Here is a 26506-nt window from a genome sequence, read left to right as displayed (position 1 = left end):
ACTCCCCACCCCCAGCTAAAACTTCCCTTGTAACAAAGAAATGCAATTAAGCAAAACCACCACTTCTGCAAATGTAAACAAAATGGTTCCCTAATTATCCCTCTCCCTCAAACCTGGATGCAGTGAGGAGGAGGAAGCATGTTTCATTATCTGTTCCCCAGGACCATTACTGGCATTTCATTCACTCAGAGTTTGGAAGACAAGCCAGAATGTAATGGGAGTAAGGGTAAATTGGCAGGATTATAGGAACTGATAACATTCATAATGCTTAATGTTTCAAGTCAAATAAAACTTTTATTGTGTTCCATACCTGGCAGTATTTAAGACTAACTCGGGCTATATTGGAAAATAACATAATGTATAAATTCTTTATCAAAGATTGCTCTGCCCTCTGCAGCCACAGCACAGTGGCTTCTAGCAGCTCAGGACCTGGGAATGTAGGGTGGGGAGCCAAAGCTAGAATGGAGGCAGGAAGTGGGGCAATAAATATGGTTAAGGGAGTAGTCATTTTTTTGTTCTTTATGTTTTAAATAGTAACAACATTTAGACCAAGATAAAATAAAAATACTTGTGGTTGGATGTTTTGTAGTAACAAAGAACTGGAAACAGTAGATATACACTGAGGAATGGTTGAAAAAATTAATATGGCATATGAATAAAATATTACTAGAGATGATACACATGAAAAATTCAGAGAACTATAGAAAGATTTGTATGAACTACTGCTAAGCAAAATAGGCAAAATCAAAATAACAATATATGTGATGATTACAATAATGTAAAGGAAAAGATCACTAAAAGGAAACCGAATTCTGAGTAACTGAAATACCAGCAATTATTCTGGAGAACAGATAATGAAACATGCCTTCCTCTCCTCACTGCACACAGGTCTAAGGAAGGGATATTATTAGGGAACCACGTCGTTTACATCTTCAGATGTACTAGTTTTGCTTAACTGCTTTTCTTTGTTACTAGGGAAGTTTTAGTGGAGGATGAAGGAAGGGGTACATGCAAAAATTACCATAATATAAAAATGAAAGACACTAATAAGACTTTTTTTAAAAAAAAAGAAGGACCTTTAGTAGTAAAGGATTTTTGAATTGGTAAATATATGCCAAGACTGACAATTAGAAAATGCTATTCTAGACTATGTGGGACATATCAAGTTGGATATATCAAAGAAGTATAAGACACAGTATATATCCTTGTAAAGCGTGCAATTTTGCTCAGTTGGAAAACATAGCCATGACAAATTTTAGAAAACAATATAAGACAGAATATTGTCAAATCCTAAATTATATGGTAAGCACATAGAATGGAGTTTTTTGTCCTTTGTTTCTGAAGTGGACCAAAGACATCACAGGGTGATGTCTTGACTTGTTTGTCAATTGGATTTAAGTAATGCAGAGTTGCACAAAGTCTTCAGCCTCACTGTCTCTTCCAGAGTCATTGAAGTTCGGTGGCAAGATAAAAGTTAAGATGACTGGCTATGGCCTAGGATGCAGTGGATGACCAAGCTCTAAGCACTCCACAGTGCCTGCTTCAGCCTCTTTCATGAGCATTTGAACAAATTGTTCTCATCCACTCATTCCATCAGGGAAAAGTTTTCACTAGAGGGAGACATTCCCCAATTCATTGATCGATTTGAGGCCTGTTGGTTACCCTTAACCTAGTTTAGCCTGTCTGCCAAGACAGTTTTCCCAGTAAGTGGCTGCTGTGCATGCTACCACTTCTTGAGTTCCACGTGAGAGCTGGGTGACAGTTGGACACCAAAGGTGGATGAGCAGCCCTGAAAAGGGCTCAGCAAGTCCTCTTACCAGATGTGCTAGTCCTCCCTGAACACGTCATAGTAGGGAGTATTTCAGAGATGAAGAGATCAGGATAGGGTAGAGAAGGGAGGGAAGACAAGCCAAAAGAATTACATAACCTCAGAGCAGGAACATCCTCTAAGTTATTAAAGACGTGTAGTTATCTTAGCCAATGTTTTAACACTTCTGGTACTAGTTATATACTACTTCAAAAGGGAAGCCACTTCATTTGAAAACTTTTAATTGTCAAATATTCTCTCTTAATGTGAGCTGAAATCATTTTCCTCATACCTTTCACCAGTTGAATACTAAGTCATAAAAACATGCAGCCATTTGGTATGAAATTGATAAAATTTTGCCCCAAGATTAAAAATACTGAAGGGAATAGCTACAGTAACAATAATGCAATTGTTCTGATGAAAAGAGTAATATTCATATCTTTATAGTGTTTAATGGTTTACAAAACACGTTCCTCATGATAATCCTGAGTGAGTTATGTAGGATTTGCTAGGACAAAAGTCCATATCATATCTTCTCTACATTCTACATTAAGTTCTGCACTCCAAATAAATAAATAACTTCTCAATACTAATACCTTTGTATAGATAACCTAGTTATGTAGAAATGAAATAAAATGGAGAACATGGTTCAAATAAATAAAGGCCTTTGAGTGACAGAGATACAACAAGGTTTTTGTTTTGTTTTTAAACAAAGCTAGGCAGGTAAAGAGAAAGAAAAAAATGCAAACAAGGTGAGAAAGATTGACAAAAACGGGCAGAGAAAAAAGAAAAAAAACAATCCTATCCCTGGTCATGACAAAGCGGGAAATCTAACTTGTGATCCTAAGAATATATATGTTGCCATTTTTCCAAAGGTACATAAGTGGCCTCTGACTGTTTTCATTTACGTATGTGGAGGTCTAGTGTAGAAATCTGCTAATGCAGTGGCCTGCTACAAGTTGTGTCTCAGGATTGATTCTATGTACCTCTTTTTATTTTGGAAGAGGTAGTGTCAATCCAATGATCAATAGAAGCCTGAAGGACCTTCAAGATGCTCAAAAACGTCAAAGGCTGGACAAGTGAGATGGGCAAGTAGAGGCAGAGCCCCATGCCCCTCTGTTCTCTAAATCTATGGTAACCTGCTTCCAAACAAAAATGACTTCATGGAGAATATTCATTTGACTGCTGACATAAGCCAAGCAGAAATTTGTCTAATTGTAATTTCCCTGTGGCCTCTGAAGTGTTACAAAATAAGTCTAAGTCTTCTTCTAAAGAACAACACTTCAAATATTTGATGCCAAGAATTACTAAATTGTCTAGTAAGGGTGGTATTGATTGAGTTATTCAGCTGTTGGCTCACCCTACATAAATTAAAAGATAAAATATAGTACCTTAGGTGAAAATCAATCATAAGCACTAGACTATGTAGGAAAAGTCCTTTGAAATGGAGTGTCTTAACACAGGAAAGAGGATTCAGATCTACTGAAGAAACTTTGTCGTGCCCTAGTGGTCCTATACAAATTTTCAGTTGATTTGAGAGTGGAGCCATTAGAGAGGCTGGAGCAAGAGTAGTGCTCTAGTAAAACTCCGGAGTGGGGTTTACTATATCTGAAGGGAAGAAGAAGCCTAAGCTTCCTCCCCATTTCCTCATCCACCTCTTTGGAGAGGTGAGGATTTTGTGAACTTCAGAGGGTATGGAGGATTTTGGACTTCCCATCTTCCCAATGGTATCCTAGCAGCCTCCCTAGATGAGCTACCAGCAGTGTCTACCTGAGATCTGAGGCCAGATTGGACATCATTTCTAGGCCCCACAATGAAAGTAAAGAAACTACACACCATGACCGTGACTCTTGAACATCTCATATATGAGAGAAAAGAAACTAGGATCTGTGAGCTACCCATTTGTTATCTGTGTTCTCTAAGCTTAATCCCACTTTCCCCTGGATTTTGTATGTACTTGTGGGACCGTAACAGATGTTCCTATTGTGTCAACTTAGTAAATACTTGTAGAAATTATTCTCAACTGATAATCTTGAGGAGGGAAGCACATAGGTATGGGCTTGAGCCAAGGTCTCCCTCCCCAGGGGTACCCCTACAGCCCTTAGAGGATGTAGCCTTGCTCCAAGACCCAATATTTGTCTGTAAGACCAGGAATTGTGGTAAGGGTCCTCAGAGTTTATATTGGCTACACTTTTTACCAGATAAAGATCCCCAGTTCTTTCAATCATTCTCTATGCTATTTTGTATCCCTCATGTTTCAGTTTCTCAACATCCCTCTTAAAATGGGAAGCCCAGAACTGAACACAAAACTTCAAGTGTGTTCTAAACAATGTAGAGCACAGTAGATTTGTTACTACACACACACATATACACATACACACACACGCACATACACACACCAGTGTCTTTCACTATATATTGATTAATGCAACACATTGCTGTCTCATACTGGGTTTAGAATAAAGTAAAAGTTGTCATCAAATAAAGTGAAATAGAAAAGCTTTCATTAGGCACTTATTTTGTGCTAAAATTGTACTAAGTGCTGGTGATACAAATTGAAAAGTTCCCAAGGAGCTCACATTCTAATTAGAGGAGACAACACATAGAGAAGGTTTTGGGTGCAAGGTAAAGGCCCGGCAGAAGGGTGGATGACAAAGCTCAGTAATCTTTAGGGAAATAGACTCGCTATCTAATACATCTCCCCCATCATACCCATCATGTACTTGTACGGTTGAAGTTTAGAACATAAATACTACACTGTGAGTATGTCCTCATTAAACTTCCCTTTTTAAAGTTTTGACCAAAGTTTCACAACTGAAAATTTTTTATGAATCATGCTACTTTTACCCTCTCTCCAGAACAAAAATGACAAGCCTCCCCAAAAAGTTATGGCTTACTCTGCAACCCCTCCTAGGTTCTATCGAATTTATGTTTTTGGCTCTTTTTCATTCCCAACCTCTTCAGACAACTGGTTTATTTACCTCAGTGAATTTGTAAATCAAAACAACTCTGAGGTTTCACTTCACCCTGAGTAAATTAGCAAAGATGACAAAAGATAGACATAGTCCATCTTAAAAGAACTGTGGGAAGACAGACACATTAATACATTGTTGGTAAAGCTATAAATTGGTCCAACTTCTTCCCAAAAGTAATTTGGAATTATACTAAAAAAGCAACTTAAATGCCCATACCTTGAGGGTAAGGGAAGAGAAGGGGTATTTTCAGAAAAGAGCAGAATGTAAAAAAGAATATGTGTGTATAATATTTTTAAAAAGAGAAATTTCCATAATATTATGGAATTTGAAGGAAATCAGCACATTAGCACCCACAAACAAGAATTCCTGAAGGATCTCACCATCTTCAGGGAATCATTCATTCATTTTCATTCTGCATCCATCATCCTGAATGATACTGATAAACATCTTTGATGAGCACATCTCTACTATATTAACTTGCTATTGAAAACCAGATGGCCATTAAACATTGTCATCCCATTGTTGCATCTGTCACAAATCATGACTTTAATCTATGCATGGGTACTGTCTAGTTGAATAAGAGTCTTTAAGGCTGCACTGTTATACCAAATATTGTTTTATTATCAACAAACAATAAAAAGTGGAATCTTGAATTCTTTATATACCTTTCAGTTAATGATGTAAATGCGAAGCTATGATGGTATACAAAGCATTATTTTTGAGTGTCCACCCCTCTCATATTTTCGTTAGACACTCAATTTATGCAAAGATAACTCTTATAAAGTTTTATAAAGAGGAGAAAGTAAAAATATAGGTCAGTAGTTACTGAAGTCTTCTTGCTTACCTTTTTTCCATAATTATACCCAATCATTGGCTTTAGCTGTTTTATGAGCTGATACTGTTCATAGCATTGAACTCTCCATCTCTATAGGCTTTTTGTTGTTGTTTTCATGAAAAAAGAAATCTATTCCAAGTTTAAGCACCTCAAAATTTATATTTCCATTCAGACTATAGCACAAATGTAAATTCTATGTGAAACCATGAATCTCCATGTCTTACTGCTTGCTTTTTTAAAGTGTGTAATATATTCTACGTGTTACCTTAAAAAGTGTCCTGCTTATCTGTGCTTCCTCCCAAACTTCATTCTGTTCTGTATATTTTTTTGAATGTTACAAAACCTCCCCATTTTGGCACCACTATTGCTAATTTCCTTCCTCTCGTCTCTCAATTTAAAAAGTGAGAGACAGAAGAAAAACCCTTGTAATAAGTAAGTATAATCAAATAAAATGAATCCACACAGTGGCCATGTCTAAATGTACCCTATGTCTACCAGCCCTCTATCAAAAGGTAGTTAATTTGCTTCATCACAGATCCATGGCTGGTCATGGAACTGATTAGAGTTCTTATGTCTTTTAAAGTTGTTTTTCTTTACAAAATTGCTGTACTTGTATAAATGGTTCTCCTGGTTGAGCTCACTTCATATTACCCTAGATTCTATGAAATACTGTAGTGTATTTCTTATGGCACAATAATACTCTTATTACATTCATATACCACAGTTTTTTCAGCCATTCACCAGTTATCTGAGACAATGGAGGATGCCCCATAGATTTTGGTTCTTTTCTTTTTCCTCTACCTCAAATCTTCCCTTCAGGATCAGGAAGTTTGGATCAACTGGGATTATTCCTTCCTTGAAATTATTCTCCTGCTTAACCTCCACTTTCCTATCTCCACTTGTTTCCTTATTGAGTTTGATGTATTCCCATTGTTTGTTTGTGCATATGCATGCATGATCAAATCTTTTTTCCATTTCAAATGAGAGTGAGGTTCATCTGTTGCTCACTCCCTCCACATCCTCTTCTTCTATGTCTGTATACTCTTCTAATATGAGAAGCAGCAAGTTCTATACCCTTCTTCCTCCTTTCAACACAAATATATTTCCTTATGCCACCCTCCCCCTTCTCTTTCACTTCTTCAATGTTCAGAACAAAACCAATCCACTCCCAGGACTTCTGTTTTTCATACTTAACTCCCCAAATAACTTTTAAAAATTGAGGTTCTTAAAGAGACACACATTTTTCCCCCATTTGAATGTTAGTACTATTCCATCATACAGCTCAATTGCTCAAATAAATTGACCATTTTTCCCTTCAGTTCTGGTCTTTTCATAAGAAATACTTGTAAGTCTTCTTCCATTAAAGATCCATCTTTTCCCTTGGAGGATTATACTCAGCTTTGCAGGGTAAGTTTTCTTGGTTTGCAAGACTATCTTTAGCCTTTTGGATATTGCATTCCAAGATCTATTTATAGCAATAGCTGGCAGGTCTTTTGTGATATTGTCTGTGAATCCATAGGGCTTGAAATTCTTCTTTCTGGATGTTTGCAGTATTTTTTCTTTGATGTGGGAGCTCTAGATTTGGGGTTTCTCTCAGGAGGTAATTGGTAAATTCTATCTTTACTTTGCCTTCTGAATTTAAGAGATTTTGGTAGTTTTCATTATTGATTCCTTGGGCTTTTTTAAATTATAGTTTCAGCAAACCCAGTGATTCTTAAATTATCTTTCCTTGACCTGTTGGATTTTTTTAGGTCAGTTGTTTTGTATATCAAATAGCTTGCATTTGCTTCTACTTTTCTAATTTTAAAATTTTGTCTTAATGATTTCTTGCTGCCTCATGGAGTCATTGTTTTTATTGTTGTTGTTGTTTATTTATTCTGGTTTTTAGGGCTTCTGTTACTTGGGTAAGGTTTACCACTCTCTCTTCTAAGCTGCTTATTCTTCTAATTATTTAATTTTTTACCTCTTGCTGTGTTGCTTCTAGGCATTCAGTGGCAGTCTTTTTTTTCCTTTGAGTTTCTCTGGATGCATTTATTATAGAAATACTCTCTTCTTTTGAGGATCTCTAGATTTTCAATAGTTTTTTATTCATCAGTGTATTCTTTGATTTACTCATGTGTCTAGCTTTACTCCCTACATTGAAACTTTGTGGCCAGACTCAGTTCCTTGCTGTGTTTTTGGATAGGGTCATCTGCCCTGCTTGTTCTCATCTTGTGTTCCTTGGGTTCTTGCACTGAACTCCACCTCCCAGGATTAAGCCCACCTGCATTGTTGAGGTTCAAAGTGCTGAATCTTTTGGGTCTTCTCTGACATCTCAGGAGAGAATATTAGGGCCTCAGAGTCCTAAGACTTAAACTATACCAACCTAAGCACATGACTGGCTACTGCCTGCTGCCATTTCCTGGGTTTTGAAAGTTCCCATTCTGGGGCTTTCTTACCACCCTGGAGAACACTGTTGTTGCTGTCTCTTGACACAGAACATTGCAGTCTACACATATCCCATCTCTGGTAATGTTGAGAAGCTACCTTGTTCTGACTTTGCTGGAGGGCCCCCCCCTTTCCTATTCCACTGCTTCTGGATGACTTTTTGTTCATTTTCTCCAGTAGAGGAACTCACTCTACTTCCTTATGAGATTCCTTAATCATTATTCAGCCTGGCATGATTTTCAGGGTTTGGAAGAAGTAAAGATATGATCACTGAAAGTTCTGTCTCTTATTCAGGCAGTCATGTTGGCAGGAAGTACCTCTGTACTCCTGGTACTCTGTACTTTATTTAAACTTCTATAAAATGTGCTACTTGTATACTCTGTGTTGTGTTTTCTTTATTCCATTTCCCATTTTTCAGCCTCAATAGCTTGTTTGAAGAGATAGGGTTGGATCTGTTGTAACTGCATTCCAGATCATCTTCTCATCCTGTATTATAATTTGGTGTTTATTTTTACTTAACAAGTCACTGGTCTTACCACATACAAGCCCTAAGCCCTCCCAGTCACTCAGGCTGACAACCTAGGTGTCATCCTGGACTCCTTTCTCTCTCACACACAGCCCTATGTCCAATCAGTTGTAAAATTCTGTCATATCTACCCTTATAACACTTCTCATATTTGCTCCCTTCTCTCCTCTGAGATGCCATCACACTTGTGCAGGCAGGCACTTGTCACCTCATGCCTGGACTACTCTAAGAGCCTGCTAATTGGCCTCTCTGTCTCAAACCTCTCCCAACTTTGGTCCATCCCCCTCTAAGCTGTAAAACTGATCTTCCTTAAGCATATTTCTGATCATGTAATCCACTTACTCCATAAACTCCAGTGGCTCCCTATTACTTTCAAATATGAAATCCTCTGTTTGTCTCCTACCTTTCTAGTCATCTGATACTTCACTCCCCTCTATGATCCATTGACACTGGCCTCCTTGCTGTCTCTCAAACAAGATACTCCATTTCCTGACTGAGCATTTTCACTGGCTGACTCCCATGTCTGGAGCTCTCTCCCTCCTCACCTCTACCTTCTGGATTCCTTCAAGTCTGAACTAAAGTCCCACCTTCTGCAAGAAGCCCATCAATTGGGGAATGGCTGAACAAATTGTGGTATGTGATTATGATGGAATACTATTGTACTATAGGAAATGATAAGCAGAATGCTCTCAGAGAAACCTAGAAAGATTTGTATGAGCTGATGCAAAGTGAAATGTACTGTGTACAAAGTCATAGCAATATTGTAGGATGATCAGCTGCGAATGACTTAGCTAGTCTCAATAATACAATGATCCAAGACAGCTCTGAAGAACTTACGATGAAAAATCATATCCCCAGCCTATCCAACCCCCGACAAAGAACTGATGGTGTCTGAATGCAGATTGAAGCATACTTTTAAAAAATTTTCTTTATCCTTCTTGAGGGTTTTTTGGTGGTCTACGATTTCTTTCACAACATGACTATTATGGAAGTGTTTGGCATGACTACACATGTTTAACCCATATCGAATTGCTTACCTTCTCAATGGGGTGGGGCCTGGGGAGAGAGAAAGGAGATCTTCCCAGACCTTCTTACTTCTAGTACCATCCCTCTGTTTATTTGCAATGTATCATATACATGTGTGTATAAATCTGTGTATATGTATATTTATATGTATGTGTGTATACATGTGTATATACATATATGTATACACACACACATATATATACATATATATATATATATATCTTGTTTGTACATAGTTGTTTGCATGTCACTGTGAGCTCCTTGAGAGCAAGGACTCCTTTTTATCTTTTTTTGTATGCCCACTGCTCAGCATAGTGCCACATGTAGAAGACATTTAATATGTTTATTGACTGACACCTATTAACATCACCCTCTTCCCCTCCAAATCAGCCACCTTTCATGGCAAACTCCCACTTTCCTCAATGACTTTGGCAATTAATTGGTTTCCTAATTCATTTCATTCTCTGCTGTAATCAATAGCTTTAAGGGACTTTAGTCCAATTTTCTCATTTTTCACATAAGAAAACTGAGGTCTGTGATCAGTTATTTAAACAACTATATTTTATGACTTCAGATGACTTAGCCTGAATTTCATGTTATATATGTATGTAGTACACTTCATTTAGTAGTACATTTTAATACAGGCAATATTATTTTTGGTTCAATATTCTTTTTTTTATTCTTCAAAGAATTAAGAAGCAAAAACTTAACTAAACTTGACTTTTAAATTAACAACTAAGCTTTACTTTAGAAACACAAACTTTAAAAATGTGACAAAAATACTTTTTTTGAGACAACAGGGTATGCCTACCTATATTCATCTCTACTTTACTACTGTTGCTCACTTTGAACTTCACTATAACTTGAAACTGTCCCGCCTCCATAATCTCAAATTCTGAAATACTCTCCTACATTTTAAGCATCTTCATTCCTACTAAATCTGTATTTTTTCCTCATTTATGCCCTTTAGTCTCTCTGCCCCTACCCTATTCTTCTTTCCATCCCCACTCAAAAATCTCCAAAGGTCAATCATATCTAACTTTTCTAAAATTCCATTTAGGTTCTTAATTTTATTCATGTTTATTTTTTGTCTATATTTAAAAGAGAAATCTTACTTCTTTTGGTAACTTATTTAACTTTTACTTTAAATATTTAGATGCTACACAATTTTGGTACATATATGGTTTAGTATTTAATTTAATCCTTTGTTTTTAGTACCTTTCAGCATAATGTGATTTCCCGATTTATCTCTTAACTAAGACTATTTTTGCTGTTGCCTTGTCTGAGACCATAATTGCTACTCTTGTCTTTTTAACTTTAAGTATTTTAATCTTTTGTGAATCTTTATGTCTCAGCTGTATTTGTTGTAAACAACATTATTTTGGATTCTGTTTTTTGATCCATTCTATCCTGTTCCATTTTATGGGTGAGTTCATCACATTCATAGTAATGGCTGTTATCTGTGTGCTTTCCTCCATTCATTGTATTCTTTTATGCTTTTCCCTACTGTTTCCCAATTATACTTTACAATGAAGGTATTAAGTGAGGATTGTGCTCAGCATCAGTGTTCTAGGTTTGAAGCAATTTGCTTCCCTGTGCTTTATTTTACCTAGATCCCAATCAGAGGTTCTTAGCATTTCTTACTTTCCTTTTAAACCCTTGTTCTTATGATTAATCCTTCCCTAATTCTACCCTCCCTCTTATTCCCCCACTCCTTCCTTCCCCATTCCCTCCCATTTCCTCATTGAGTGAAATATATTTCTGTACCCAACTCTGTATGTGTCTGTATTCTGATCTACTTTGACAAATTCAGATGAAAGTGTTCCCCCACCCATTCTTCCTTATTTTTGTTATCTTATAATTGTACACCATGATTGTATGAAATCATTTCCCACCACCTTTCCTTAGGTGTTCATTTCTGCCTCCCTTGCCCTCTTTTAAAAGCATCAAAACATAACAAAAAACTCTTGTCTTGTTTAACTCCCTCTCTGACCTCTGAAGACATTGATTCTGAGGGGAACCATATGTTCTCCCAGTACTTGAATGTAAAAACTTCATCCTTGTTTAGTACTTTCTGACTGTTCACTCATATTCACCATTTTATGTTTCTTTTGGTTCCTGTATTTGTATTTCAAACTTCCTCTTCAACTCTGGAGTTTTCATCAAGAATGCTTGGAAGTTCTATTTCATTAAAAGTCCTCAATTGGATTATACTCAATTATTCTGGATAAGTTCTTCTTAGTTATAAGCACATTTCTTTTGCCTTTTGGACTACTGTATTTCAAGTTCTCCACTCCTTTATTGTGAGAGTTGCTAAATTTTATATAATCTTGACTGTGACTCCTCAATACTTGAATCCTCTTTCTGGCTATCTGCAGTTTTAACTTTGATCTGGAAACTCTGGATTTTGGCTTTGATGTTCTTGGTAGTTTCCATTTTATTTGTTTTTGTTGTTGGTGGTGGTGGTGGTGGTGGTGGTGGTGTTTTCAAAACTGTCCTCTGGTTCTATGAGATCTGGGAAGCTTTCTTTCGTGTTTCTTGAAATATATCCACTTTTTTTTTACCATGGCTTTGAGTGGTCTGATTTCACTCATGAAATCACTTTTAACTTTTTTTTTAACTCTCGCTTTATGCTTACCAGGAATTCTAGTTGAAATTGTGTCCACATTATGTTCTTCTTTGAGGCTTTACCTGTAGACACTTTGGAATCATTGTTTTCACTTGGGTTTGTATCTTGGATGTGTCTGTCACTCTAACATCTCTTTATGGTGGAAATTGTTTTACTATTATAATTATTACTCTTTCTTCTAGACTTCTCAACTGGAACTATATCTTAGGGCCAGGGAATGGGAATGCCTGGGTTCTGTTTTAATTCTCTGGATATTGAGTCCTATGTTCTTTGGGAAACTCTGGGGCTGCTTAGGCCAGGCAATTGCAAGCTTTCAATATTCCCCAAATAGGTTAATCTAGGGCAAAATCTATTCACTACCCTTCTGGTCTGAATTCCACAAGCCAATAATTCCAGCTGGTATATGGACTACACATCTGTAACTTTGTCTCTGAATGGAGCTCCAATAGACTGCCGCTGACCCCAGATCCTGTCAGATAGCTGGCAGGTTCTGCAGGTTAAGAGTGGCAGAACTACAGGTCCCTTCTTGGTCTGAGCTCTCTATACTTCTTATTCAGGTACAGACCTCAGAGCAATTATTAAGTCAGAGACCCTGCTCCACGGTAAATGCCACAGAGCTACTAGTTCCTTCTGTTCCTGCTTTTTGCCTAGTACTCATCCTTGGGCAATTACCCGCAATATGTGGTCTACTACCCCCACCAAGGCTCAGGTCTTCTCTCAAGTCCACAACAAATCTTCCAGGCAACTATTCCTGCTCCTTGATCAGCATCAGTCATCCCTGCTGGATCTGGGACTGCTTCTTACCCTAATATATAGCCATAGGTCATAATTCAGACCCCTCTTGGAAGGCTCCATGAAGTACCTTCCTACCTAGAACTCTACCCTGGTGTCTGAAGACCTGGCTCCTTATGCCAACTTGGGCTGAAAAAAAAAAAGACTCAGTGATTTTTCCCTGGATTTCTCTATCAGGATTGAATATGGTGATCTTCCTAAATTATCACCAGAGTAACTGTGGGAGAGAGCTGGGCTGTACTTTACCATATTGGCTGGTCACCTCTCCTATTCTCCCAGTAAATTAATCCTTTTTTTCTTTTTACATACTTTCCTACCCAGACTGAATTCCTTAGTCAATTATTTCAATAATGTACTTATTAAACAAAACCTACTAACAAATGTGCATTTCAATCTAGTGTCCAATAAACCCAGAACACAAACTACTGAGAAAGAGACTTTTTTTAATGGAAAAGAACTATGAAGAAAACTGCAAATCAGTACAGAAAAAATAAGTTTAGGTCAATAACTTAAGCCACAGACACAATAAATTCAAATGGATAAAATGTCTAAATGTAATACTATTGTACATGTGTGTGTATGTGTGTGTGTGTGTGTGTATGTGTGTGTGTGAGAGAGAGAGAGAGAGAGAGAGAGAGAGAGAGAGAGAGAGAGAGAGGGAGAGAGTAGAATATTATATCTTTCAAAATTATGGATAAGGGAAAATTCATAACCAGACCCAAGATAGAAAGCCTCATAAAAGCAAACTAGATAATTGTGGTTATATAAAATTTTAAAAGCATATGAAGAATTTTTTTAAAAATACAGTTAGAATTAGAAAAAAAAGGTATGGATTAGGGAAAACTCTTTGTATTAAGTATATTTAGTAAAAACGGATATCTAAAAATCTATAAATTGACAGAAATATGTAAGATTAAAGGGCATTCCTTAATAGACAGAATCTATCAGAACAATATTTTCAGAAGAGAAAAATGCAAACTACCAATAGCCATTTGGAAAAAAAATGTTCAAAAACAGAGAAATATACATTAAAACAACTCTAATTAGTCCAAGAGAACAGCTGATGAAAATTATCTTCCTCCTTTTGGTATAGAGGCAGAGAGGACCTATAAGTGTAGGATGTTTCATACCTAGTCACTGTATCAGTTGGTTATAATCAAACTTTTTTTTTCTTTGTTACAAGAAAAGTCCCAGTAGGTGACTGACTGATCTAAAAACAAAAAGGTATGCATACAACTTATTAAAATAAATTTTAAAAGCGTGAGGTATCACCTCACACCCATCAAGCTAATAAACCTGAAAAAATATGGGGAAACATATTGTTTGAAGGTTTGGAAAAGGTAGTATGCCCTTTCATTGTTGGTAAAGTTATGATTTCAAATATTCTGGAAAATTTGGAATTAAGCAAAAAAAAAAGTCATCAAAAGGTCCATGGGTACAGAAATGCTCGGGGTAACATGTGTAACAACAGAAACTATAATTAAATATACCCAATGAATGAGGAATAACTGAAAAATTCTGGCATATAAATATAATGGAACATTACTTATTCGTAAGGAATAAGGAATTTGAAGAATTCAGAAAAACATGGGAATGCTTATATGAAATGACGTAAAAAGAAAAGAATGCAGAGCCAAAAGAATATGTCTACAACAAAGCTCATAAAGTTAACATGGAGAAGAAACAGAATTCTGATTTAATAAAATTGTCAATGTTAGAAACATGCAGTCAGAGTTAAAAGACCCATCTTGTTTTGCTCAACACTCAATAAACTTTCTCATGAAATTCTATTAAATTAACCTCATAAGGGGGAGGAGTGATTGCATGTTTGTTGGGAAATGTCAAAATAAAATATATAAAGTTTTTGAAACAAGACAGAAAAATCAATAAACTATTTCATCAAATGTACTTTATATACATAATCTTTGCCCTCAAGGAGTTTAAAATGTACACACATAGGGGAGACTAAGTACATAAGAAATAACCATTATAATTGTTTTTATTAGGTGTGAAAAAGTTAAAAATTACAATATAAAGGTATGTTTAGGTGTCTGTTGGGAGGTGTCTATTGCATCAAAACAAAATATATCAAAAAATTAAAAAACAGTACGCTCCTACCTTCTTAGAATACCTCTAAGGGCAAAGACCGTATCTTTACCCATGCATTTATATTAAGCACCTGTTAGATGTAGGGTACTATACAGGTGCTGATTATACAAAGACAAAAACCAAACTGTCTCTGCCCTCAAAGGGCTTACATTCTATTTGGGGTATACAATATGCTCAGTGAAAAATGATGTAGTATTTAAGGAGAGAGAAGAAACCCCAGCTCACCTTGGATCTGGATGCCAGGAGCCCAGAGGTCATTTCCTCCGCCTCTGTGCTCTGTTTGGGGAGAAGGTCATATTTCTCAGGCAGGGCTGGTAAAGAAAAAAGAACCATAAGGGAGACAATCCTACAATTCTCAAACCTACAAGGCTAGAAATTGAAACATTGCATTTGGCTTTGATCACCTCCCCAAGCATGCACAAGTCAAAGGGGTCCCCTTCCTGGCCTATATCCTTGATTTTAACCTTACGGTCTGAGTGGTTTCAGAGGACAGAACCCTATGCATTCCTTGAATCAGACCACACGATGCAAATTCAAAGCTCTGTTCCCATGTGCACTGATAATGAATGTGACATACCCTCTCTGCTTCAGTCACTTCCTCACTTAATAAAGAAAAATATTACCATTTCCCTCCCTACTCCAATTTTCCAGACTCTTCAGAGAAAACATACTTTGATTTTACTGTCAGTAAAGTAATATGGCCCAAAAGAACGAGCACAGAACTGGTCAGATTATAAACCTGGTTCTGTCACTCACTACCTGTGGGATTCAAAGCAATTCTCTTTAACTCTCCAATCATGATTTGCACATTTGTAAAATAAGCATTACCATATTTATCCTGCTAGTCTCCTGTTCTTGTGGAGATAAAATATAATAGTAAAACAGAAAGTTTTTGTCAAGTAAAAAGTTTAATTCATAAACAAACTACAAATACAACAAATATCACAGAAAACATATGATAGAAAGATTTATAAAAGGGTGGATGATTGGGATAGGAATAACCAATGGAAAGAGAATGGGTTCCTGAATTTGTAGTACATCAGTTCAAATCTCACCTCCAGTGTTTTTTACCTATTACCTCACTTTTATCTAGACCTATGATCCTAATGTTGGCTTCCAAGGGCATTTTTTTTCACAGAAGAGCTAGAAGGGAAGACAAAGGCTAACTACTTCATGGGGCCATACTAAGACTATGAATATACTCACTGAACCCATCATACCCTAAAGCCAAGGAGGCCTTCCTCTCCCTCAACTCTACTCAATTTCTGATAGAATCAGAACTATTTAGTAGAAAAAAAATCCATATACTCTTCAGAAAGTACTGAAAAGGCTGCACAACAGTATCATAAGCCTGGACATATGCCACAATTCTGATTTTCTAATGTGTTCCCCTGCAACCACTGTAACCATTACCCAATTAACAATGCATTATCTGACCAATCTAGGACCCAAGTTTCTAAGCCAGCCCTTCCCTAGGAATTTTAGGGTACATGAAGGAGGGATTGTGAAGGTAGGCCATCAAAGGTCTGAAAATGGAAGCTTTGGGGCAGGTTTCCCAGGTGGTGTTTAGGAGATAAAAAGGAGCTAGGGCCGGGTATACTCACAAGCTGGGGCAGTCATTCTCCTCTGCAGCAGAAAACTCCACTCAGGAAATTCATCATTTTTATACTTTTGTGCACAATGTAATTTTTTTCCTCTTCTGTTTTCTTTTAATGAAAGTCCCTTTTGGAAAAACTACAACCTGTCTTGGCTGAATAAAGAGGACAGTGGTTTTCCGTTGTTGTTATTGTTGTTGTTGTTATGGGTTTCTTTTTTCCCCACAGTTTGAGCAGGATAGATTGAGGAGGGACCAATGTACCTTATATGTTAGTGGCCAAGGGACTAGATCAGTGTAAGGCTTAAAAGAAGAAGTAAATATAGGGAAAATGGAGAGAGAGAAGGAGAGGCCAAGGGGAAAATGGAAAATAGGAACAAAGAGCCAAGCAGAAGATGAAAATTAGGGTCAGCTATGGATTTTGATCATGTCATTCCTGACCTATTCACCCACATACCCTCCCCTAAGTGCTGTCTGCCTTTGTCCCTCACTGCAAAGATTTCTCCCCTTTCACATTTTGTAATCCTCACCTTTCTTCTCAAACATGTTCACCAAATCTTCCATAAGCACTCCTTCGTCTTTGTTCACTGGATGCTCTGATTTCATCCAAGGACTGTCTCCTGGGGCAAGACGGTCAGGAATTGTTCCAGAATTCTCCAACTCCACACAAAGATTCTAAAGAATGCCCCGATGTGTGTCCTCCTAAGAGCAGTTCTGCTCTTCAGGAGTGGCCTCTTCTACCTCCACCTTCTTTTAGAGGACTGTATAGAAAGAAAAGTAAATTCCCTTTAGATGGGACCTTCTTCACTCTGAGGTTCATATCTCACTACCCTACAGAGAATATACCCCTTGGTGTCACAGGCTAGGTCCCTTAAAACTCTCCCAGAACTGTTGTAGGTGAATAAAGGATTAAGTCACAAGAGGAGACTAAAAGCCTCAGTCTCAATGACTTCAGGGATGTCCAGAGGCAGCTAGAGACACACAACCAATAAATCCAATACAGTAAGTTTTGTTCACTCCACAATTAACTCACTGCAATGTCCTAGGTCTTATGGGAGATCAATGCCTTCATGAAGAATACAAATTTGTTGCTCTCGAGGGGTTTACAATCCAGTAAGTAAAGCTGTTGGTGGCACCACAGTCAAAAAGTTATGTACACAAACACACACCTGGAGCCTTTTACTGACTAGTGCACACACAAAGAAGCATGCATGCACAGATATATGGGGCTCCTCTTCGTTTTCATCCATAGACAGAAACAGATGCACAGAAATGGGGTTCCTCCTAATGCAGACAGACACACAGACAAGGACACAGGGCTACTATCTTGCTACACACACAGACACAGAACACCAACCACTCTCTACCTCTCATACTTGAAACATGGACACATGGGTGCACAGACCTATGGACACAGTGATACAGGGCTGCTCTCTTCTACTACATACACAAACATGTACATAGGGCTCCTCTGCCCTCCTTCTTTCTCATGTACACAGATCTGGGGTCATCTCTTTCTTGATCTCTCACTCCACCCCCCACCTGTCACTCACACATATACACTCATACTCTCTCTCTCTCTCTCTCTCTCTCTCTCTCTCTCTCTCTCTCACACACACACACACACACACACACACACATACACACACACTCACATGGTTTCTCTCCACAGCCACAGCCACAGCCACATTCGGCCGCAAGACTCCTCTTCTTTTCATATTTTTTATGCACAAAGAAGCAGGGGTGTGCTTTTTTTGTTTTCAAGGAGAGACACAAGACACAGGAATACAGAGTTCCAGTCCTCTACCCCTCTTTCTTTCCCACCTTACACACATACACACAGCTCCTCTCCTGTCAGACACACACATACATAGTGCCTTCTTCCCCTCCTCTCTTACACACACATACACAGGGCTCCTTTTTCACACATAAAGACACATGGACACAGAGGTCCTCTCTTCACACTCTCCGCTCTTCTCTTACATTTACACACACATACACACTGCACACACTGCACATAAACCGAGACACCCAGGGCTCCTCTCCCACATACAAAGACAGTACCCTCCTCCCTCCTCCCCACATATACAGCGTTCCGCTTTCCTCTTCAGTTGCACACACAAAGCTCCTCTCACACATGAAGACACACAGGCTCCTCTCCTCTTTTAAAGCATATATATGTACACAGAGCTCCTCTTTTTACACACAGAGTGTTCCTTGCTTCTCACATACACAGATTTATGTATCTACACATATACAGTATACCTCTACTAACCCCTCTCCCCCCCATTCATTCTCTGTCTCTGTCTCTCTGTCTGTCTCTCTCTCTCTTTCTCTCTCTCTCTCTCTCTCTCTCTCTCTCTCTCTCTCTCTCTCTCTCTCTCTCTCTCTCACACACACACACACACACAAACCCCTGAGTGGCCTCTCCTCCCCCACCAGACATAACACACATACAGTGCTCCACCTCTTTTCACCCACACAGATACACAGACACAGAGCTCCTCTCTTCTCACACATACATAAACACTCACACCAGTAGTGTACTTCTCTCATCCTCTCAAAGAGACATAGGGTGCTTCTCTCTTCACAAGCCTACATACCCAAGTACACATATCCCGGTGATCTTCCTCTCATACACACAGACACAGGCATACAGATATCCATGAATTTCAAGGGTCTCTCTCTCTCTCTCTCTCTCTCTCTCTCTCTCTCTCTCTCTCTCTCTCTCTCTCTCTCTCTCCTCTCTTCTCTCTCTTCCCTCTCTCTCCACCTCCCTTTCTCTCTCTTCCTCTCCCCACCCCGCCCCCCCCCGGCCCCGCTTGAGCACATACACACACACCTCCTTTCCCCTTCTTTGTCACACACATAAATACAAAGTTCCTCTCACACAAACACAGGGATAAAGGACTCTACTCCCTTCACAAACATAGACATAGGTCCCTTCCTCTTTTCACACATAAGACTCCAGGCTCCTTTCCTCTTTTCACACACAAACACATGGACAATGGCTCTTGTTCTTTCTCAGACACACACATATGCACACACAGTATACTCACACTCATACACAGGGCTCCCCCTCTTACACACTTGTATACCTACTTACACACAGAGCTCCTCTCTCCTCAAATACACAGGTGGTTTGCATGTCTCCTCTCCTCTCTCTTATATCTCATTTTCTATATACCTTTCCCATGATTCCTTGATGACAGTTCCTTCCCTCTATTGATTATCTATAATTGTTCCTGAATATAGTTTGTACATAATTGTTTGCTTGTTGTCTCCATTAGTTTGTGAGCTCCTTGAGAGTGGGGACTAGTTTTTGTCTTTCTTTGTATCCCTAGCCCTTAGCACAATGCCTGGCACATAGTAGGTGCTTAACAAATGCTAGATAACTGACACTGCTCCTGTCCTCTGATCCAAACATAGGACCACTCATATACAGACCATACACATGCATGCATACGCGCACACAAACACACATTCACAAGACTCCCCTCTCCCCTCCTCTCACACAGAGACACAAGATTCCTCCTATTTTCACTCACAGAGACAGAGATAAGGACACATGCACACACATATACATAGGGGTCTTCTCTGAAATAGTGCTAAGTCCTCCCTATCACTACAGTCTCGCTCTTTTCAAGACAGAGGAGCCAGTCTCTCCTCTCACACAGACACATACCTTCCCTACCCCCCCAACACACACACACACACAAACACAAACACACACACTCTAGTCCTCTTTACTCACACAAAGACACAAGATTCCTTCCCTTTTCACATGCAGACAGGTTGGAGGTCCTCTCCTTTTTACCGAGAGACCACTGACACAGAGTTTATCTCTCTCTCTCTCTCACACACACACACACACACACACACACAGAGCTCCTCTCCTCCCCACCCCCAAACAGCAGATCCATGGGGCTTCTTTTCCTTCCCTGTCAGTCACAGAGCTCCCGCTGAGATCACCTCCAAAGTCCCCATAGATCTTATATGTACAGAGTTGTTGACATGTTATCTCCCCCATTAGACTGGGAACTCTTTGAGAGCAGAAGTCATCTTTCTGCCTTTCTTTGTACACCTGTCACTTAGTACAATGCCTGGTACACAGTAAGTTTAATAAATGCTCCCTGTCTCCATTTCACATGCTCACAAATAGCTCTGCTTCTTTTCACACACACAAGCAGGGAAACTAAGGTCCCCTCTCTTCTCACATATAAACACACACACACACACACACATGGTTCCTTTCCCCTCCTGTCACAAAACTGTCTCCAGTTTTTTTCTTACCACAAACACATGCCTGCATGTGGTCCTCTGCCCTCTCTTCACACACAGACACATGGACAAACACACAGACCCATGGATGCAGGGTCCTTTCCTCTTTTCACACACAGACCCAAGGACAATGACATGATCACACCTACCTCCAGCCCCTCGGATTTCTATCCCTCCCCCAGCCCCTCTCTAACCCTTGGCCAGGCTCATCTACCTCTCCCTCCCTCTGTGTCTGCATCCTTCTGAGGAGGAGGAGCCTGGGTTTATTCACCAACCAGGAACCTCCAGAGAACAAAGGCACCAGCGATTGCCACGTAGCCAAACTAAGGTCCCTGACACCTGCAGAGCTGATGAACTACCCTTCCCAGAAGCCTTCTGGTCAAAGTACTTCACGTCCCAATTCCATTTCCCTGATGGCACAGAGCAAAAAGCCCCTGGGGCCCTGAATCCTGTAGGATTTCTTAAAAAAATGGTTAGGTAACAAGAACTCTCAGCATTCTGGGAAATGTAGTTTGGACCTCACTTCTGCCCTTCTGTACTGTCCCTTCTTTGTTTAAGGAAGCCTGCCAATACTATGGGGTTTACCTGAAGTATATCTAACTTGAATTCCAGAATTATAACATCATAGACTCTTTCTCATTCTTTTGCTGGTTCTTCATCCATGCCATACCTACTACCTGTGGGTGTCCCAAAAGGCTCTGCCCTGAGCCACCTTCTCTTTTCCCTCCATATTATCTTGTTTAGGATCTCACCTATTTCAACTAGATTTAGCCAGCCTTGCCTTCTCTCCTGAGCACTATTTCTGTGTCCTCAGCTGACTTTTGGAAAATATCCAAAACAATTCATTATCTTCCCCAACCTCTACTCCATCCCCCTATTACTGCTCAGGGTGCAATTCTCCCAGTCAGACTTGCAACCTCAGGGCCATCTCAGTTCTTCACTTGAATTCACTTCACGTAGTCAGTCTGCTCAGTCCTGCTATTTCTACCTTTAAATCACATATATCTCCTTTTTGCCACTCACACAGCTACCATCCCAGCTAGTGTGAGCCCTCATCAACTGAACTATTGCAATGGCCTTCTGTTTGTCTATATATCTCATCCCTCCTCACTCTAATACATCCTCCACTTGGTTGTCAAAGTTATTTTCTTGAAGCTCAAGCCTGAGCCTTTTCAACCCACTCCCTCCTTCAAAAAACTTCATTGGCTCCATCATCTCTGATATAAAAAATAAAATGCTTTATTTGGCATTTAAAGCCCTTCACAATCTGTCCCTTTCTTACTTTTCACCTTCTTATACTTGGCTCCCCTCCAGGTACAGGGCCTGGTACTTAACAAATGCTTAAATAATTGACAAACTGGCAAAGCTGTTAGTATGGTACAATGGACAGAGCACAGACCTGCACTCAGAGGAGCTGCTTTGGCCATGGACTATCTGCATAACCTTTAGCAAATCACTTAATCTTTCTAGGCCTCCATTAATTCATCAGAAAGGAGGGACTTAAACTGGATGACCTCTAAGATCCTTTTCAGCTCTAAATCCATAATCCTATGATCTAGTCCAACCCATTCATTTTACAAAGAAGTGTGAGTTCTTGTTCTGAAATATTTACTTGTGTGAATGTTATCAGCCCTTCCTGCTGGCTCACCATTTAAAAAATCAGAAAATCTCAAAATTGCACAGAACTTAAAAGGCCATTCATTCCAACTCATGCCTGACCAGCAATCCTATCAGTAACATCCTAGAAAAGTGGTTATCTAACCTACTTTAAGAATTCAAGTGACAAAGAAGGGAAGAATTTGGAGATCAGCAGGTCACTGGTGATCCTAGAATGAGCAGCTTCAGTAGAGTAGGCCTTATACAAGCCTGACTACAGAAAGTAAGAGTAATAAGGAAATGGAGGCAGCATATTTGGCTTTTTTAAGAAGTTTAGCAGTACAGGAGAGGAGAGCCAGTTAGTAGTTAGAAGAATGAGAAGAGATAAGGGATATTTTTAAGAATATCCTCAATCAATCAATAAACATTTATTAAGTACCTTCTTTGTGTAAGGCACTGTGCTATAAATGCTAGAGCCCAATGTTAATGGGCAGCATCACCATCATTAATACCTCCCTGTAAGGAATCCTGCTTTAAGTATGGAGTATGCTTTAAATCAGGAGTGTGGAACCTGTGGCTTCCCCAAAGAATTTGTTCTGTGAAGTTTGGATTCAGACCAAGAACCACACTTGAGGACCTAGAAGGCCACATGTGGCCTCGAGGCCACAGGTTCCCCACCCCTGGTTTAAATAAATGAAAGCATTAGGAAACAAAAAGCCCTATGTCTGCTTCATTTCAGGATTCCAAAGAGAACAGAGCACACAAGTATAGAAGACTGAGTGGGAGAAGAACAGGAAAGTTGGGACTCTTAACACAAGCAGCTATAACTTATTAAGCCCAGTCAGATTTTTTAAAACCAGTATTAAATTGTTTTGATGCTTCCTTTTTGTAGTAGAGTTCAAGATACAGAGCTTCCAGACCCCCTTCCTTCTCAAATTTTTTCATTATTTCCTCTGATATTCTCGGTCCTGCCAATGATTTTTGTTATTTTATCTAAGATTATAAAGCAACTCTTTAGTAGTTTGAGTGATATGGCACTGAATTTGCAAATTAATTTGTGTTCAATTAATATCTCTCTAGTTGTTTCTATAAAGAGTTATTTTCCCTCCACAGTTTTTCCAGGGGATCCTGTCAGCTCAAGATCCATCCATCCATTCCCTACCCTCTCTGTATTCCCTCCATGGAATTCCCAGGTAGCCCACCTTTATCAGGCCAGGACCCCATCCTGAGGGCCTTCTCCAATGTTCCAGAAGCCATCCCAGGTCCAGTTCCACCTCCTAATCATGCTCCCTCCTATTGTGAAGTAGGCCTCCACAGGATGCAGTATCACCACTTGCCATGAGATTAAATCTCAGAGGAGGGCTTTAAACAGTCTAATTATTTGCCATCCTCAACTGTTCCTTCTCCAACCACAGATTCTCTTCCTGGACTCATTCTTCATTGGCTAGCATACTTTTCCCATCCCAGTGATTCTGAACCAACCTTCCTCTCTCCCCCCTGAACAAAGCTAATTCCTCATCCTTAAATGCTTTCTCTCTTCTTCCCATACCCTCAACCAAATCTCCCACCACATCCCTCTCCAGATCTACCTACCCCTTCCACTATAATCTTTATAATTCAATTCAATAAGCATTTATTAAGCACCTACTATGTACCAGGCACTATGCTAAGAGCCTATAATGGATGCTCCTTCTACCTCCTGGAATTTACTGAGATCTGTCTCTTAACTGATGACATTCCTTCCCTGGCCATCCTTTCCAGTACTGGTTCTACATCTCAACTCATTGGTCACAGAGGGAGAATGGGAACCCTCCTTAATCCCCATCGCTACTTCTAGGATCTCCAACTACCTTCATCATTCAGTTTCTATATAGCACCCCTCCAAACACCATTTCAGTTGAGGACCTCACCACACACTTCAATGAGACCCTCTTCTCCCCTCCTCCTCATCTCATATCACTTACACATCTTCCCCCACTATCTCTTTCTTCACTCTGGTCTCACATGAAGAGATAGCTCTTTTCTCAATCCGCTTACACTGGGAAATAGATTAGAACCCTGTGGGATAGGGGTAAATACAAGTCAAGTAAATTATAAATTATGAGGTTAGTCATACTTCTAAATAGAAACCTAGGAAAGGCAACTGGAGCAGCTAGGGCCTTAGCACGCAAAGTAGCTTGAGCTAGCCAAAGCTAAGTCATCATCACCATCATCACTAACATTTATATAGCACTTACTTTGTGCCAAGCACTATGCTAGAATTTTATAATGATTTTATTTGGTCCTAACAACAACCCTAACAGGTGCTATTATTATCTCCACTTTATAGGTGAAGATATTGACACAAACAGGGGTTGTGAGTTGCTCAGGGTCACAAAGTTAGCATCTGAGGCCATATTTGAACTAAGGTCTTCTTGACTTCAGACCCAGTCCTCCATCCACTGTGCCACCTTGCTGCCTTAAATTCTCATCAAAATGAGAATTAGCTCAATCAAATAACTACTTCACAATAGGAACTTAGCTTTAATAATTTCTGACAGAAAATCACACACTACAGTCAGGAAAAGAACACACACAGAAGGGAGAAGAATGGGATGAGAAAACACACAAACCAGGTAGATAGTTGGGGGAGAAATGAAGACTGCAATGTGCAATAAAAATAGCTCTAGGAAGATAGAACAAAAACAATCAAGATAGATTCCCTTTCAAGTTTCCATTGGACTTTTCCTGCTGGGATGCATCAGAGGTCCTCACTAATCAGAAAAACAAAATAATTGCTGAGCCCTTCAGCCCTCAGAAAGATGGAAAAGAGAAAAAGAGTAGGAAAAAATGTCATCTTCTTTCCTCTCTGAGTCACAGTACAAGGAAAGCAAATTCAGGAAAATGATCTTCCTAATATAAAACAAAAATTAAAAAATTAAAATGAAGCTGGATGCTAAGAAACTTGCCCCAGGAAGGACAAAGCACCTCCTTTACGTTAGAACTGAGTAACTATTGATATAAAATGTTGTATGATCTATCAGACAGTCCCTCAACTGGCTTTAGTTGTTCTTTTTTGTTTTTGCTACAAAGAAAAGCTCATGTGATAGGAGTGGAAGGGTGTATCTAGAAATTACTTCAAGGAAAAAAAAAAGATACGATAAAAGATTTAGGACTGAAAAGCAACTTAGAGATCATCTAGTTCAATTTCCATGATTTGTAGCATGAGTCTCCTGATCATTTTGGAGAGGTCTGAGAAAAGGGACAAATTCCATAGAGCAGGACACCTGCCCTGGCCTCTGGCTTAGAGACATAAACACTGGTTCCTTGCTGGGAAGGCAGTGAATTACTGATTGGTCCCCAGCAAATGGTGCTGTCTTAAAAATAACTGGAGGCGAGAGGTGGAGAAGACAGTACTGAGATACAGATTCTCATAAAAGAGACTTCTCGTTTTACAAAAGTGAGCTACAGAATTGGTTCTGCCCCTTTTTTAGTCCCTTCTCCCTTTTTGTCTACTTTCTCTTACACTTCCAGCAAAAGGAGGAGAAGATATTCCCAGGCCCAAACATCTCCCTCCCCCCATCACTTAGCAGTTCGAGTGACTTACAGATTCATAGGGCAGTGAGAGACATGTGCTTCTGCAGGTTAGCTTGAGATTGGAATCCATAGAATTCACAATTCCTGATTGCTTTTTCTACCTTTCTGTTTCCTTTTCTGAGCTCACATAAGAGACTAGATATCCTGAGAAATAGATGTGTCCAGCCATGAAGAAATGCCTCATGGGTAATCACAAGTTCTAGTTTTCCTAAGTCAAGTGTTAACTTTCAAGAAGAAAATTTTGTAATAAAGGTCCACAACACCTAATCTTGCCAATACTTCATGACAACTGCTGTGAGTTGTTTGGGTAGTTCAGGCCTGGGATAAATGCAA

At 39.2% G+C, this 26506-nt stretch overlaps 1 protein-coding gene across 6 annotated transcripts in view; it reads right to left on the bottom strand.

Annotated features, from left to right (window-relative positions):
- LOC118841668 (zinc finger protein 74-like) overlaps positions 1–26506 on the bottom strand; it is a 52717-nt gene that overhangs the window by 16022 nt on the left and 10189 nt on the right. For 2 of the 6 annotated variants that reach the window (XM_036749247.1, XM_036749245.1), the window contains exons 2-3: positions 17251–17481; positions 15352–15437 (exon numbers count right to left, since the gene is read on the bottom strand). In XM_036749247.1, the coding sequence (XP_036605142.1) occupies positions 15352–15437; positions 17251–17326 (162 nt within the window). In that variant the 5' untranslated portion in view covers positions 17327–17481. The other 4 variants (XM_036749250.1, XM_036749249.1, XM_036749246.1 and 1 more) reach the window with 4 other exon arrangements.

Source organism: Trichosurus vulpecula, chromosome 3 (genome assembly GCF_011100635.1).
Source record: "Trichosurus vulpecula isolate mTriVul1 chromosome 3, mTriVul1.pri, whole genome shotgun sequence".
Lineage (NCBI taxonomy): Eukaryota > Metazoa > Chordata > Mammalia > Diprotodontia > Phalangeridae > Trichosurus > Trichosurus vulpecula.
This window is presented reverse-complemented; position numbering and strand designations above follow the sequence as displayed.